At 40.0% G+C, this 16,431-nt stretch overlaps 1 protein-coding gene across 6 annotated transcripts in view; it reads right to left on the reverse strand.

Moving 5' to 3' along the window:
- Cep290 (Centrosomal protein 290kDa) overlaps positions 1-16,431 on the reverse strand; it is a 1,403,175-nt gene that overhangs the window by 1,333,895 nt on the left and 52,849 nt on the right. For all 6 annotated transcript variants that reach the window (XR_010858542.2, XM_067136188.2, XM_067136189.2 and 3 more), the window contains exon 2: positions 2,227-2,371. Coding sequence is in view for 5 of the 6 variants with exons in the window: in XM_067136188.2 (XP_066992289.2) it covers positions 2,227-2,371 (145 nt within the window). In the remaining variant the exon portion in view is untranslated. The remainder of the gene's footprint in view (positions 1-2,226; positions 2,372-16,431) is intronic.

Consider the following 16,431-nt stretch of genomic DNA (forward strand, 5'->3'; position numbering starts at 1 on the left):
TTTTCCAGTCGTTAGGAAAGTAGCCAGCTAAGAAGCAACGATTAAATATAACAGCAATGGGATGGGCAAGAGTTGTAGCGGTATTCTTAAGGAAGTAAGGACTGAGACCATCCGGACCAGTAGGTTTATTTTCTGGCAGGGAGGAAAGTAAAGAATAGACTTCTGACTCAGAGGTGGAAAGATTACAGAGACTATGAGAAGGAACAGAATCAATACACAGAAAATCTGGGAACTGAACAGGTGAAACAAAATTAGACGCAAAGTAATCGTTGAAAAGTTCCGGTCTATTACTACCACTGGCTAAATTATCACCCCAAGTCACTGTGTCTGGCACACGCTTTGTATTTTTCCTGCTGTTTATCAGAGACCAGAATCTTTTGCTATTACTTCTCACCTCTAGGTAGGCAGAGTTAATGTAGTCCTGGCAATCCTGTTTTAGAAGCTGTTTATGGTGTTTGCAAAGGTCAGAAAAAGTTTTATAGCTGGCTTCAGGAGGTGACCTTTTCCAGTCTTTCTAGGCTTTCATTTTATTAATTTCTGCAATTTTGGTGTCACTTTTTTTCCAAGGTGGGCATCTGGCGGACATTTACGAGTAAGAACAAGGCCACGGATCACAGCACGAGTCCAGTCATAGAACAGGTCCACTGCTTCTTGGACTTCACCCACTTGCAGTAAGTGCCAGGGAAGAAGAGAGAGGGTGTGATTGACAGCCTGCCAATCAACCTTTCACCACATGGGTACACAGTTCCTGGTATAGGTATGACATCATTTCGGGGGGCGGGGAGGGGCAATAGAGAATGTTGCCTCTACAGACTTGTGGTTCGATTTAAAAATATTTCGTCCCACAGAAATAACTGAAGGCTCAACGGAGCAGAGCAGGTAGTCAAGAAGACTATCCCCACAGGTGTTCTCAAGGACATACTGTTGGAGGCCTAGGCCCGTAATATAATGGTCGAGATATCACTTGTCGAGGCTATTAGAAGGGACACCTTGCACAGGGGAATTCCAAGATATAGAGAGGTTAAAGTCATCCAGTATAATTACATTAGGATTCAGATTAATGGCTTTCATTACAGAGGAGAGAAAATTTTCAGAATAATTGAGGGCTGATCGAGGTGGTCTGTAAAAACAAGCAAATAGATATTTGGAATGCTGAAATTTCACTTCTACCCAAATGGCTTCACAGTCACTACTTAAATCAGTACGTAGGTTAGCATGCCATTTGAATTTAACGGCCAGGAGAACTCCCCCGCCCCGAGATACACGGTCCGTTCCGGAAATGGAAAACTTTTTGGAAAGAGGGATTTCCATATCTGAAACAAAGTCAGTTAACCAAATTTCAGAGAAGGTGACAATATCGAAAGAAGATAGTTCTTGTAGGTAGAGCTCACAGTCAGTAATTTTGTTTTTAAGAGAGCAGATATTCTGATGGTAAACTGAGATCACACTATCCGCCGCGGGTCCTGGGTTTATCTCCACATCACCAGCTAACAGCAGGAATGTCAACAACAAACTTAAAGTAGACCGAGTAGAAAACCGAGATAATTTACTGGAGGCTGGAATTGAAGCCAGTGCTACAAGAATGCAAGGGAGGTTTGCAGTCGGCAGTAAAGGAAAATGAAACTCACGAACAGCAGTCAACAAGTTTCCAACCTGAGGTACATTCAATCTTGAGACGGCGAGTCGTATACTCCTGGCAAGGAACGCTTGGGTACACCAGCAGCCGCCTTAGCAGTGGAATAAAAACAAAGCCATTTAAATTGTACAGAATTACTTCCGAGCACTTCACAACACAAGGAATCTCGGGCTGGATCATCTAGATGAACATCACTATATTCTTTTGCGCACACTACTTGTTTTGACACCAAAATTCCTAAAAGAACACAGAGGAAAAACATACAGTTATTCTCACTCGCCACCATCTTGATGTCACACATTTTGTCACATTACACAAATTTTTGGATGAGCCCAAGCCATAAGACATATGAAATACATTTATCGTGCTTGTAGGCTGTGCTGCTCCAGCGGCTTTCTTCACACCTAAAACAGAACGCGCAGCCACAGCTTCACACTGACCATTTACCACAGTCTCCAGTGAAATTTTGAAAGCCAAGAACCTAATTTGTCATAGATGAACATTCAACTATCACAAAATCTGCCATACATTCATGAGTGTGGACAATTCTGTAAGGTTCACTCTGTTTAATTAAATTGCCAAAATCTTACTTTTCAGAGACTGTTCATCAACAGGGCTTCTTCGAGATAACAGGGCTTTCAAATAATCCACTTCCTCCAGCAGCTGTTGTTTCTGAGCTTCTTCACGACCTTGCCTAGAAGCGAGGTCTTCAAGTTCCAAAACAAGAGACTCCACCTGCAAAACACATTGTGTGCTGAATAACCTGCTATGGTAGACAAGAACAAGACACAATAAACCTAATGATGATTCCGTATTTACAAATTTCTAAGAGAAAATTCTATTTTGTCCACCCTTGTTACTAGTCTACAAGTCCACTGCCTCCTTGCAGCCTCCAGTCTTGCTGAATCTCACCCTGAGTCTTGGGACGTTATCCTAAAGACGAGGTTGTGCATCTCGGTTTTCCTGTCTCCTCGACCACTAGAATTAATCTCCTCTGCCTTGAGAGCTGTTGACCAGAGCCCCACTTGCCATTATTTTTCAGGGTTCCTGTAGGGCTTTCACAGCTACCATAGTGATCTCGGGCATGCTTCACCCCTACAGGCAGTTCCTTACTTCATACCATTGCCCGTCCCCCACAGCATGGATCAGGGATTGGATTTATGGGGGACATATATGCATGAATAAATTGAAAAAAAAAAAGTGAGTTATGTATGTGTGTTGTCTGTTGAGAATTTTTACCATAGCTCACAATATAATAATTTTGTGTGGCTATTTCTAGCCGAGTGCAGCCCTTGTAAGGCAGATCCTCCGATGAGGGTGGGCGGCATCTGCCATTTGTAGGTAACTGCGTGTTATTGTGGTGGAGGATAGTGTTATGTGTGGTGTGTCAGTTGCAGGGATGTTGGGGACAGCACAAACACCCAGCCCCCGGGCCATTGGAATTAACCAATGAAGGTTAAAATCCCCGACCCGGCCGGGAATCGAACCCGGGACCCTCTGAACCGAAGGCCAGTACGCTGACCATTCAGCCAACGAGTTGGACATAGTTTACAATGAAATACAAACATGAAATTGGTGGTGGAAAAAAAACATCAAATGTGTGATGTGAACTCGCAACACACCGAGTAGCCTACAGTCCATCTCCGTAGTGTAATGGTTAGCTGTCATCCCTGGAGGTGCAGGTACAATTTCCAGTACTACCAGAGATTTAAGAATGGCAGAAGAACTGGTATCTGGTTAAAAAGGTAAGTGCAGCTCACCTCCATTGGCGGTATTTCTGAAAATAGCACATCTCAAGGAATACAAGGAAACAAATTTACTTCTTTAGTATCCTACAATGCTTACCCCTGCCTTTCAGTTCTTCATGCCAACAGTAGACAGAGTGGTGGGAGATTTTAGGTGGCCAATGCAGCCAACAACTTAAAGGAGTTTCAAACAACTGTTTCACGACAGTGACTAATGGAACAGCCAGAATTGAAAATCAGAAAACAATTGTGAATTTAATTTCAATTCCTAAATAAACATTAATTTTCTCTGCAAACTGTAGAGAGGTTAGGCAGATCTCGTTCTGGTAGGACACAGTCTTTCTGGACATTGTTAACATATCTACACAGACGGATCAAACATAAACGGGAATTTGAATGTACCGCTGCTCTTAATAATAATAATTGAGGCGGGGCTTTGCCAGGATGTTGGTGGGGGTCTCTGGAATGAGGAACGACAGTGGAGAGCTGGGCTGCTTCAGTACGGCAGGAGTGAGCAAGAGGTGCACACGTCTGTTGTGCAATGCATCATTATCTAATTTCTCGCAAAAGAGGGCACCAAACCTTCCAAAATTTTGAGACGGCTCCACACCCAGTTTGGGGAAGGAACATTTTCGCAGACTCGAGTGTATGAGTGGGCTAAAAAATTTGTGACAGGAAGAAAACCTATGGAAAATGAACCTCATGAAAGCAGACCATGGACAAGCACCACTGCAGACTACATTGTTGCCATTCGTGACATTATTGGTGAAGATCGGCAAATAAAAATTTTACAAATTGTATTAGCCATAGAAATAAGTTACGGAAATGTTCAAGCCATCATCCAAAATGAACTCTTTTTCAAAAATTGTATGCCAGGTGGGTTCCTCGTCTCCTCAACCAGGAACAAAAAAAAAACTTTACTCCAGGAAGTTTGTCAGAGACTCCAGCGTTGCTATGAGGAGGAAGGAGAGGATTTCTTACGTCGTATTGTGACTTGTGATGAAACTTGGGTGCATCATTACACCCCAGAGTTAAACCAAGCAAGAATGGAGTGGCGGCAAAGAGACGAAGCAGGTCTGGTCAAGGCCAAAATACGCCCATCTGCTGGAAAGGTGCTTGCAACCATTTTCTGGGACTCCATGAGCGTTTTAACAGGTGGATTTTCTTCACGAATAAAGGACTTTTTTTTTTTTTTTTTTTTTTTTTTGCTAGCTGCTTTACGTCGCACTGACACAGATAGGTCTTATGGCGACGATGGGATAGGAAAGGCCTAGGAGTTGGAAGGAAGCGGCCGTGGCCTTAATTAAGGTACAGCCCCAGCATTTGCCTGGTGTGAAAATGGGAAACCACGGAAAACCATTTTCAGGGTTGCCGATAGTGGGATTCGAACCTACTATCTCCCGGATGCAAGCTCACAGCCGCGCGCCTCTACGCGCACGGCCAATTCGCCCGGTAATAAAGGACAATTAATGCAGCCTATTATCATAATGAGTAGAAGAGAAAGTGTGAGCTCTTAAGTTGTTCTCTGTTGGCTAGTATAGGGACTCTGATGAAACATCCGCTATAGAGCGTTCCAACCTTAAATTGCAGTACAGCATAGATGGAGCGCGCTGTTGCGAAATTGACTCGTGAAGATCACGCTCGAGTGTGACTCAAACAGGACGTCACAATTCCACATTTTTTCGTTTGTAATTTTGTAATTTTAAGTTCATTCATTCATGAATTAATATTTGTAGGATGGTAAAATAAATACAACACACCTTAATCATTGGCGTTGCTCTCAGACATTGGACGTACACCTTCTATCATTTCTGCAAGGCCTCATCTTCCCGCTTTGGATGAACCGGGTTCGGGAGATGACCTTGAGGATGATCCGGACTATGAAGAAAGTCGTATTAAAAACTTTTCATCGTCGACATCGTCCTGTAATTCATCTGCTTTCCACAAATCTCTCTTCATTTTTCTTTACTTCCTTCACGTAATTTGCCCAGTTGTCTTATGTTTTTATGGCATAAAAATGTTAGTTCAGCATTTGGAACAAAACCATGTTCATTTCCCGCGTGGTCTACGGCGAATCACGGTCCTCGGCTTTTCGGTGGCCTAAGTCCCGAACTCACCCCTTCAGTGCCGTCCTGCCGTGCACTTTTCACTGTCGTATCCTTCCATTCTTTTGTCACTGTCTGTCCAATATTTACCCACGATTCATCTATGTAAATTATAGCTTTATTTTGTGCCCTCAAACGTTTTATCTCCCTGAGATATCTGTGCCTCCAATTAATAATTTCATCGGTTTCAATGAAAGCTGCTTTGTTACACCGTCTTAAATAACGGAAGCCTATATCATGTAAGAAGCGATACAACGTAGTTTTGGAAAATCGTGGCAAAGAATCTTTTCCATTTACCCGACTCAAAATCACGTCCAATGTCGGTGGTATGTTAGCAAATAAAAGAGAGTGAACCACTCGACGCACTCCACTTCGCACAATTTCATCATATTTAATTTTCCTTTTTCTGCCATCCTTCTGTTTTTTGCTTTTTTTTTTTTTGCGGGAGTTCGCAAAAGACCATGTGTGTGTTCCTTCCTTATAGCATAGATAGTTCTTTCGGAACAACCTGTAGCTTAAGTAGTTTCACTGACTGCGCTGCTTATATTCATAGACTTTAAAAATAATCCAGGACACTCATTAAAATATTGCGTTCTTTTCCCCTGAGTTTACCTGCGGAACGTTTCTTTTTAATTTGACGATCCATTGTACATCCTTCTGCACTTTTTCTTCGAACTAAGAACCCCCCGCACGAGCACGAACTGACAACAACACAGACTACACAAACACAACAAACACAATCCACTTGTCCTCTAGAACTATAGATTTATCACTGATCTTGTCCGGCTCCATGGCTAAATGGTTAGCGTACTGGCATTTGGTCCAGAGGGCCCCGGGTTCGATTCCCGGCCGGGTCGGAGATTTTAACGGTAAAAATACAGAGAGGGGCACTCAACGATTATTACATAGAATGTTACTTGAAATGATTCCAATTTTACCTTATAATGATCGAGGAAGAGAGATGTGTTCAATACGCTTGCCAGAGACCAACCCGCCCGCCCCTAGAAGTATATTTACTTTTATAATAAGAAATACTGTTTCAGACGCCATACTCCATTGCTTATAACGGTGATTGGTTCACGTAAGTAAGAGGATGACGTCACTGACACCTAGCATGAGGCCGAGAATTTGTTACCAACCATTGCATTAACTTTAAGGTATTTTTGCACCTCGAAAAGATCATTATTTTAAGGTATTTTTGCACCTCGAGGCCAATCTCTGTCATGAGAACAGTGGCTTCGGGAGCCACACTCCCTTTGAGAGGCTCTTAACTATGGCCGCGGCGCATACTGTCCGCACGGCAAGAAAAAAAAGTCATTCAGAGGTTCTAAAATGCAACAGTTGGCAGCAATGTCGTTCCTCTCGGCGCTGCTACTGCGACAGTGAACTGGCGTGCGCCACCTAGCGGTCGCTCATGTTACTAAACCGTGAGTGCTCTTCTCTGTAGCTTCGCCATTTTGACCTTCATTGGTTGATTCCAATGGCTCGGGGGCTGGGGTGTGTGCCGTCTTCAGCATTATAATTCATCACAGGTAGGGCCCGATTCTTATAGACGCGCAGGTCGCCTATGCGGCGTCAACTCGAAAGACCTGCACTCGTCCTCTTCGGAGGCCACACGCCATTAAATATTATATATATCACTGATCTTTATTTAATCAATCTTATAATACTGATTAAATGAACACCACTGCACACGGCTGTCAGTATATTTAAAAGCTCAGCCAGCCGAGTGACTCGTGAAACGTAAACAAACGAGACGTTCTCCCTGTCATAAATTAAAGAGTTAACGGGATAAAGACTTGAGGTATGATTTAATAATTAATTCCATATCCGACGACCGTTTGCTTTGCTTTAACCACGCCATGATCCTTCTGCACTTTTTCTTCGAAAATAGATCCCCACGCACGAGCACGAACTCACGAACCACACAAACGAAATACACTTGCCCTCAAGAATTGTACATACGTCACTGATATGTATTTAATCACTATTATACATACTACTGACGAAATGAGCACTGCACTGCATGCGACTGTCTGGAAATGTTAAAAGCGCATGTTTCGGAGATCACTACCGGTACTTAGCCAGCCGAGTCACGCGCGAAACCAAAATTCAAGGAGATATTCTTCCTGTCACAAATTAAGAACTAAGCAAGATAAGAACTTCGGGATTGTTTTGAAAATAACTTCCATGTATGAAGACCATTTGCCTCGCTTTGACCCCCCATGCAAATTCAATAGGAAAGACGCTGGCCAGCGACTGACGTTTTCGTGCCTGTACATAAAATTCCCTGAACATGACTGAAAATAAACGCATATACTGCATGTTGTTATCATTTAAATTTAAAAATAAACTTATCTATATCGAGCTGAAATGTTTCTTTACCAGTAGTGAAAAAATTAGGAAAGTAATGGATATAAAGTAGGAATTATGACATGATAAGTTCTATGCAATGAAGATTTTGCATTTGGCGAAACTTTCCATTATATTACCATTTTCACACTAAATTATTTTTTTAATGACCTATGTTGAATTCAGTTAGGACAACATTCTGATTTACGGATATTTGGCAAACCCGCTGCATTAGAGTAGGACAGCGCTACCCGCAAAACATGCGAGAAGGAAAGAGACGGAATTATCCCATTACCGCTGTACTGCAATTTAAGGTTGGAACGCTCTATAGGGGCAGCACCGTTACTATCTGAGGGTTGTTATCTGTAATTGTAATAGATTAATGTTTGGTAGTGTTGTTCTGTTAAGTGAAAGTGAAGAGTGTGTGATTTGGTGATTTTATTAATTTATTTACTGTAAACATAGTGCTGAGCTTATAAATCTTACAAACATACAAAGGAGGAAAAAATGCCTACTTGCATTGTTCATGGCTGTAAGTCTGGCTATAAAACTACGAAAGTTAAACACTACTTCAAACCACATAAAAATGAAGCAGAATTTTCAAAATGGGAAAAGGTGATTCCCAGAAAGACATCAGATTGCTTCATGGAAAGCCTACAGAAGAAATACTTGCGGCAGTCCTCACATTTATTAGGGACTATAGCAATAAACACAGCACTCACAGCACTTTCCTCACCCATCGTTCAAGAGTAGTTTATAATGTGTTCATGAAAGTTGAAAGTGCAGTGGAACAAAAACTCTCCTGTGAACATAGTCTATGGGGCAATATCTTTTATGAGTGTTTGGACAGTTTTCACAGTATCACTATTAATTTGAAAGAATTAGGATGCTGCAATGACTTGGTTGCGGCCAATATCCCTAAACTTATATGGAGTGCCAATTTTATTGTGTAACTAGCTGATGTACCCGTGCTTCGCTACGGGATTCTCAGAAAGACTGATTTGGTGGTTGTCCTAACTGAATTCAACATAGGTCATTAAAAAAACGTCAGTAGGAATGTAGCTATTGAAAGCAATGCTATCATATAAAATACTCGATCAAATGAAAAACCGCACACTTTCTCACTTTAAACGAACAGTACTACGGTGCCGATATAACAGTCCAAAGTTCCAGAGCTGGAAAAACCAGGTCGCAGACTGCCGTGAACACTCCTCTGTCATTATTCCGTTAAATATTCACACTACTCGTTCCAATCAGTGCTCAGAGTAGGGATTGAATAGCTTGAATGCTATGATGAACTAGTGTGTTACGTACCAGTAATATCAGAAAATGTATGAACCAGAGGAATGGCATGGTAAAGAAGAAAGTTATCTAACTCCCCAGCTACTTCCCGCCAATATGCAGGCAGGCTGCTACACTCAGTAAGACCAGGCGAGTTGGCCGTGTGGTTAGGGGCGCGCAGCTGTGAGCTTGCATCCAGGAGATAGTGGATTCGAACCCCACTGCCGGCATCCCTGAAGATGGTATTCCATGGTTTCCCATTTTCACATCAGTCACACAAGACTGTACCTTAATTAAAGCCTAGGCCGCTTCCTTCACAACCCTATTCCTTTCCTATCCCATCGTCGCCATAAAAGCTACCTGTATCAGTGCGACGTAAAAAAAAATTAAAAAACCTCGGTACACTGCAGTAATCCTATCTATCGGGGATGAGTGGAAACAGAAGACAAAAAGCACATCACAACAAACAATGGTCAATGTAATGTTATTGTTGATAAAGTTTATGAGCTTTCTATATTGCAGGCCTTCACATTAGTTTTCTTTCGACTCTGTGATATTAGGGCGTCTTACAAAATTATTTATATCGTAGACTGTAGTTCCTTTTTCTCAAACTTTACATACCTATTTTCACTAAATTCTGTTTACCCATTTTCTCGTGACTCGGCGCTGATATGGACTGAGTAACAACAATCCAAATTCATGAATATCTCGGTGATTATATGCAGTATGGTAACAATGTATAAGACATAAGTGATTGGAAATTTAATAACTTCTTACATAACTACTACTGACTTATGACATAACTAAAGTTATGTTAGTTATGTACTATTTATCAATACGACCACTAATAACATAAATAACTTATTTGAGAATTACATTTCAGGCCTTCCCCTAAACTACCATTTCACTCAGCGTTAATAAAATAATTAATAGCCTAGATTGTAGTGGTTCATCACCCGACTTTACATACCGATTTTCATTAAATTCTCTTCAGCCGTTTTCTCGTGATGCGTATACATACATACAGACAGAAATCACGGAAAAGTAAAAAAAATGCATTTCCTTGCTACTGTGGATATGACAGATATACCATTCTTTTCAAATTCTGAGCAAAGTACAGACAAAACTCTTATTTTATGTATAGATTACACATTTCAGGCCTTCCCCTAAATTACTATTTCACTCAGTGTGAATAAAGTTATTGATGGCCTAGATTATAGCGACTTATTCCCTGACTTTGCATACCAATTTTCGTGAAGATACGACCACTAATATAATAAATACTTGAGAATTAAATTTTAGGCCTTCCCCGAAACTACCATTTTTCTCAGCGTGAATACAATTATGTATAGCCTATATTGTAGCGACTTATTTCCCATCTTTCTCTACCGATCTCAATTAAGATACGACCACTAATAATATAAACATTTAAAAATGAAATTTTAGGCATTCCCCTAAACTGCCATTTCACTCAGCGTGAATACAATTATGTATAGCCTATATTGTAGCGACTTATTTCCCATCTTTCTCTACCGATTTCAATTAAGATACGACCACTAATAATATAAACATTTAAAAATGAAATTTTAGGCATTCCCCTAAACTGCCATTTCACTCAGCGTGAATACAATTATTTATGGCCTAGATTATATCGACTTATTACCCCGACTTTGCATAGCGCTTTTCATTAAGACACCACCACTAATAACATAAATATTTGAGAATTAAATTTCAGGCCTTCCCCTAAACTACCATTTCACTCAGCGTGAATAAAATAATTTATAGCCTAGATTGTAGTGGTTCATCACCCGACTGTACTTTCCGATTTTCATTAAATTCTCTTCAGCCGTTTTCTCGTGATGCGTATACATACAGACAGAAATTACGGAAAAATAAAATATGCATTTCCTTGTTACTGTGGACATGACCGATACAGAAATACCATTCTTTTCAAATTCTGAGCTATGTACAGACAAAACTCTTATTTTATATATATAGACAAGGCACATGAGAAAGGAACTGAAATCTTCTAAGACCATAAAGTCTACCCGGAAACTATCTGACAACTAACTTCTGGAATGGTAAGCAAAAGCATAATATTTTGCTTGAATAATTGTCTTTTATTTGTATACTGACTTGTAAGCTCAAGTTCACTTACTGCTGGAAGAGCAGCCTAGCGAAGCAAACGATGAACTAGGGGAGAGATCACAATTTTACCTTCTACTCGCTATACTATTACTGGCGCCTTCTAGATGAAGCAAAAGCTGCGTATTGCAACAAGGGACGCCGGCAACCTATCCAAAACAGCATTCTTCTCCATAACAATGCAAGGCCGCATACTGCCGCTTTAACGCGGGAAAAAGTGGAGGAAATTCACTGGACTCCTCTGGAACCCCTCCGTATAGTCTAGATTTATCCCACTGCGTCTACCATTTGTTTGTGTAAAACAAAAGCTAAAGGTTTCCACCTATTAAATACTGTTTGTTGTAACCTTAAAAAAGTTGCATATATTTTTTGAAACTAGTTGTGGTCTTACCAGAGACCATCATCAGTCAAATCAAAGTAAAAGCAAGATATAAGTAAATAACAAAAATACACATATATATATCATAAAATTCAAGGCAAGTGAAGACTTGTAACTTTTTGTTCACTTCCAGTCACTTCATTTCCTGTATGTCATGGTGCGAACACACTTTGAAGGGCCCAGGAGGTCGTTGTTTACATCACTTTCCTCCTCCTCAATACTATTATCAGCATTATCACAATTACCTTCACACATTGTTTCGTCATGACTAAAATTGCTGCCTTCGGAACCACTGTCTAAAACACTTTCTATACTTCTTATCTCTTCATCTCTGTGACTACAGCTCTTCAATGTTTTAACTGAGCTTGCAAAAGAATGAGAATAAAACCACAAATATACTGCAGTTTCTTTACAAAGATGCATCGAGTGTTTGTTAAGTTGGCAAATTTCCAATGGGCCAATGACCTTTAAACAACAAGCAAGCGAATTTCCAAAAGTTATAATTGTGGTCTCCAGAGAGACTGGAGAGAAGTTTGACATGCAATCTAGCAATCAGAAATTGTATACCACCACTTCTCCTAACCTGCCGATCAACATTCTGATTACAGGTCATAAACCTCGTGTTTTATCCGTATTGAAAGTAGTTATAACTTAAAATCCAATGAAAGCATTTATTAAAGCACCTATTCAATACTTTTTGTCCACTTATATGTGGTTACAAATACATGTAATCATTTATCACTTTCGGGACATATTTTGTCCTATTTAAGGGCATCTTCAGCCTTGAATACAATCTTAAAATATTACACTTAAATACTAAGAAAGAAGCTAGAAAATTAGCCTTGTAACCTTATTATCTAAAGTATTGGTACATATATTGTGAGATCTGTCCCGGACATGACATTAAACTGCATCTACCAAGTGACCACCGGTATAAGTGGTTCCCTTCTACCAAGTGCCAACGGCCTCCGAGGAGGCCGTTGGCACTTGTATAGCATCCATGCCAAGTTGCGGTAATAGAATTATAGTTACTAATCATGGAAGCCGGAAGCCAAGATTCGGCAAGAGTGGACACAGCAGTTAAGTCATCATGCGAAATCCTTGCAAAGAGAACAGTAAGTTCAACTTAGTTGCATGGAATGTGAGAACACTAAGTAAGCTTGGAAAATTGGAAGAAGTAAAGAACTCAATGATCAAGAAAGACATAGATGTGCTTGGTGTATGTGAAACTAGATGGGCAGGAAACGGAGACTTTCAATCAGGGAATTTCAGGGTAATACACACCGGAAATGATAAAGGAGGAATGAATAGAGTAGCAATAATCCTAAAAGGTAAATGGTGTCAAAATGTTATGAATACCCTTCATATCAGTGACAGGATTACGATGGTTAAGATAAGAGCTGACCCCAATCACAAACAGTGAAGACGATTTTGTACAAGAAATGTATGATTGTATTCAAGAACTCTTTGAGTTAGTAGACACCAAAGCTTGGCGAAACAAACTCGAGAAGAAAAATTGCTCAAGTTTTGTGAATAACATGAACTATTAATAAAGACGACGTTATTCATGGAAGGCTCCTGGAGATAGTAGAAGACATCTGTTAGATTACATAATAGTAAGACAGAGATACAGAAACACGTGTACCAGTCACAGTTACCCAGGGGTTGATGTAGACAACGATCATGTATTAGTTGCAGCGAAGGGCAGTATTAGATTCAGAAAACATAAAGAGTATGGTTCGAAGAAATGGGGTTTGAATAACTTACACACTGCAGATTTGGCTTCATAATTCCAAGAAAAAAGTAATCAACTGAGCAGTGAAAGTACTGGATGGGAAAATGTCAAGAACAGCTTTAATGACAGCCGCTTCAGAAATATTGGGTAAAAGAAAATTGGAACCAAAGAAGCCTTGGATGACTCAAGAAATTTTAGATTTCATTGAACAGAGGAACAAAATGAGAAGCAGGTATTTTGAACAATATAGGCTAGAGCATTAAAAAATTTAATAACAGACAAGTGTCGCTTAGCAAAAGACAGCTGGATGAATGAAATTGGCGAGTACATTGAAAAAGATTTAAAAGCAGGGAAATCTGATAAGGCATATTTTAAAATAAAATCATTTCAGAACAAGAAAATAACCAGAAGTAATGTGGTTAAAAACAAAGCAGGAAAGATTCTTTTTGAAAATGAGGAAGTAGGTGACGGCTGGAAGCAATATATTGAAGATCTATATGAAGGTCAGGAAATAGACAACATTCGGGATTATGTAGAGGATGAGAGCCTGATTGAGGTAGACAGGAAAGGCCCACCAATTACAAAAAGTGAGTTTAATATGGCTCTACACTTATTAAAGGATAAACAAGCCGTAGGTGTTGATAACATTTCAGCAGAGCTCTTAAAGAACTGTGGAGACATCATGAAAGAGATACTGTTTGATACCATTACAAACTGCTATGAAGAAGGAATCATACCACCTGGTTTCATAAAGAGCCAGACAATAACACTCGCAAAGAAAGGAATGCCAAGAAATGTTCAGATTACAGAACAATAGCCATTCTATCCCATGCTTCTAAAATCCTACAGACAATACTTAAAGGTCGAGTCAGCAGGAAAATTGAACAGAATTTAGATGACGATCAATATGGCTTCAGAGCAGGTAAGGGTACTAGAGAAGCAATTCTAGCTCTGCGTCAAATCCTGGAGAGAAAACTGGAATTTATCAGGAAAACTTATGTAACTTTCGTGGATTTAGAGAAAGCATTCGGCAAGGTTGACTGGAAGTTATTGTTTCAAACTCTGAGAACGTAAGGTCTTGATTGGAAGGAGAGATGTTTGCTTTTTAACCTGTATAGAACCCAAAACACAGAAATAAACATCAATAGAACAACAAGAAAAGCAAGAATAAGAAGAGGAGTGCAGCAAGCCTGTCCCTTATCACCTTATCTGTTTGATTTTTCATAGAATTCGCTATTAGAATAGTAAAAGGAAAAACCAAAGGGATAAATTTTAATGGTAAACAAATTCATGGTATTTGCTTTGCAGATTATATTGCATTGAGAGCTAATTCAGAGCACAAAATGACTAGGATGCTCGGTATACTAAACAACACATTAGAGAAGTTCAGGCTAAAAATAAACACAAAGAAAACGAAAATGATGGTCGTTCAAAAGAAGACTGAATTGAAACATTACATACATACATTATCATTATAGACTGTTATGCCTTTCAGCGTTCAGTCTGCAAGCCTCTGTGACTTTACTAAACGTTGCCACAATCCTCGATTTGCAACTGGTGTTAGGCCTCATTTAGTTCTATACAACTTATCTTTAAATCGTTAGAAACCAAGTCTAACCATCGTCGTCTTGGTCTCCTTTTACTTCTCTTACCCTCCACAGCAGAGTCCATTATTCTCCTAGGTAACCTATCCTCCTCCATTCACCTCACATGACCCCACCACCAAAGCCAGTTTATGTGTACACCTTCATCCATCAAGTTCATTCCTAAATTAGCCTTTATCTCTTCATTCTGAGTACCCTCCTGCCACTGTTCCCACCTGTTTGTACCAGCAATCATTCTTGCTACTTTCATGTCTGTTACTTCAAACTTATGAATAAGATACCCTGAAACCACCCAGCTTTCGCTCCCGTAAAGCAAAGTTGGTCTGAAAACAGACCGATGTAAAGATAGTTTTGTCTGGGAGCTGATTTCCTTCTTACAAAATACTGCTGATCGCAACTGCGACCTCACTGCATTAGCTTTACTACACCTTGATTAAATCTCACTTACTATAGTAACATCCTGGGAGAACACACAACCTAAATACTTGAAGTTATCGACCTGTTCTAGCTTTGTATCACCAATATGACATTCAGTTCTGTTGAATTTCTTACCTACTGACATCAATTTAGTCTTCGAGAGGCTAATTTTCATACCATATTCATTGCACCTATTTTCAAGTTCCAAGACATTAGACTGCAGGCTTTCGGCACAGTCTGCCATTAAGACCAAGTCGTCAACATAGGCCAAACGGCTTACTACATTTCCACCTAACTGAATCCCTCCCTGCCACTTTATACCTTTCAGCAGATGATCCATGTAAACTACGAACAGCAAAGGTGAAAGATTACAGCCTTGTCTAACCCCTGTAAATACCCTGAACCAAGAACTCATTCTACCATCAATTCTCATTGAAGCCCAATTGTCAACATAAGTGCCTTTGATTGATTTTAATAATCTACCTTTAATTTCATAGTCCCCAAGTATAGTGAACATCTTTTCCCTCGGTACCCTGTCATATGCTTTCTCTAGATTACGAAACATAAACACAACTGCCTATTCCTCTCATAGCATTTTTCAATTACCTGGCGCATACTGAAAATCTAATCCTGACAGCCTCTCTGTGGTCTGAAACCACACTGGGTTTCATCCAACTTCCTCTCAATGACTGATCGCACCCTCCCTTCCAAGATGCCAGTGAATACTTTGCCTGGTATACTAATCAATGAGATACCTCGATAGTTGTTGCAATCCTTCCTGTTCCCTTGCTTATAGATAGGTGCAATTACTGCTTTTGTCCAATCTGAAGGTACCTTACCAACACTCCACGCTAATTTTACTACTCTATGAAGCCATTTCATCCCTGCCTTCCCACTATACTTCACCATTTTAGGTCTAATTTCATCTATTCCTGCTGCTTTATGACAATGAAGTTTATTTACCATCCTTTCCATTCCTCAAGCGTAATTTCACCAACATCATTTTCCTCCTCCCCATGAGCTTGGCTGTTC

Source organism: Anabrus simplex, chromosome 1 (assembly GCF_040414725.1).
Source record: "Anabrus simplex isolate iqAnaSimp1 chromosome 1, ASM4041472v1, whole genome shotgun sequence".
Classification (NCBI taxonomy): domain Eukaryota; kingdom Metazoa; phylum Arthropoda; class Insecta; order Orthoptera; family Tettigoniidae; genus Anabrus; species Anabrus simplex.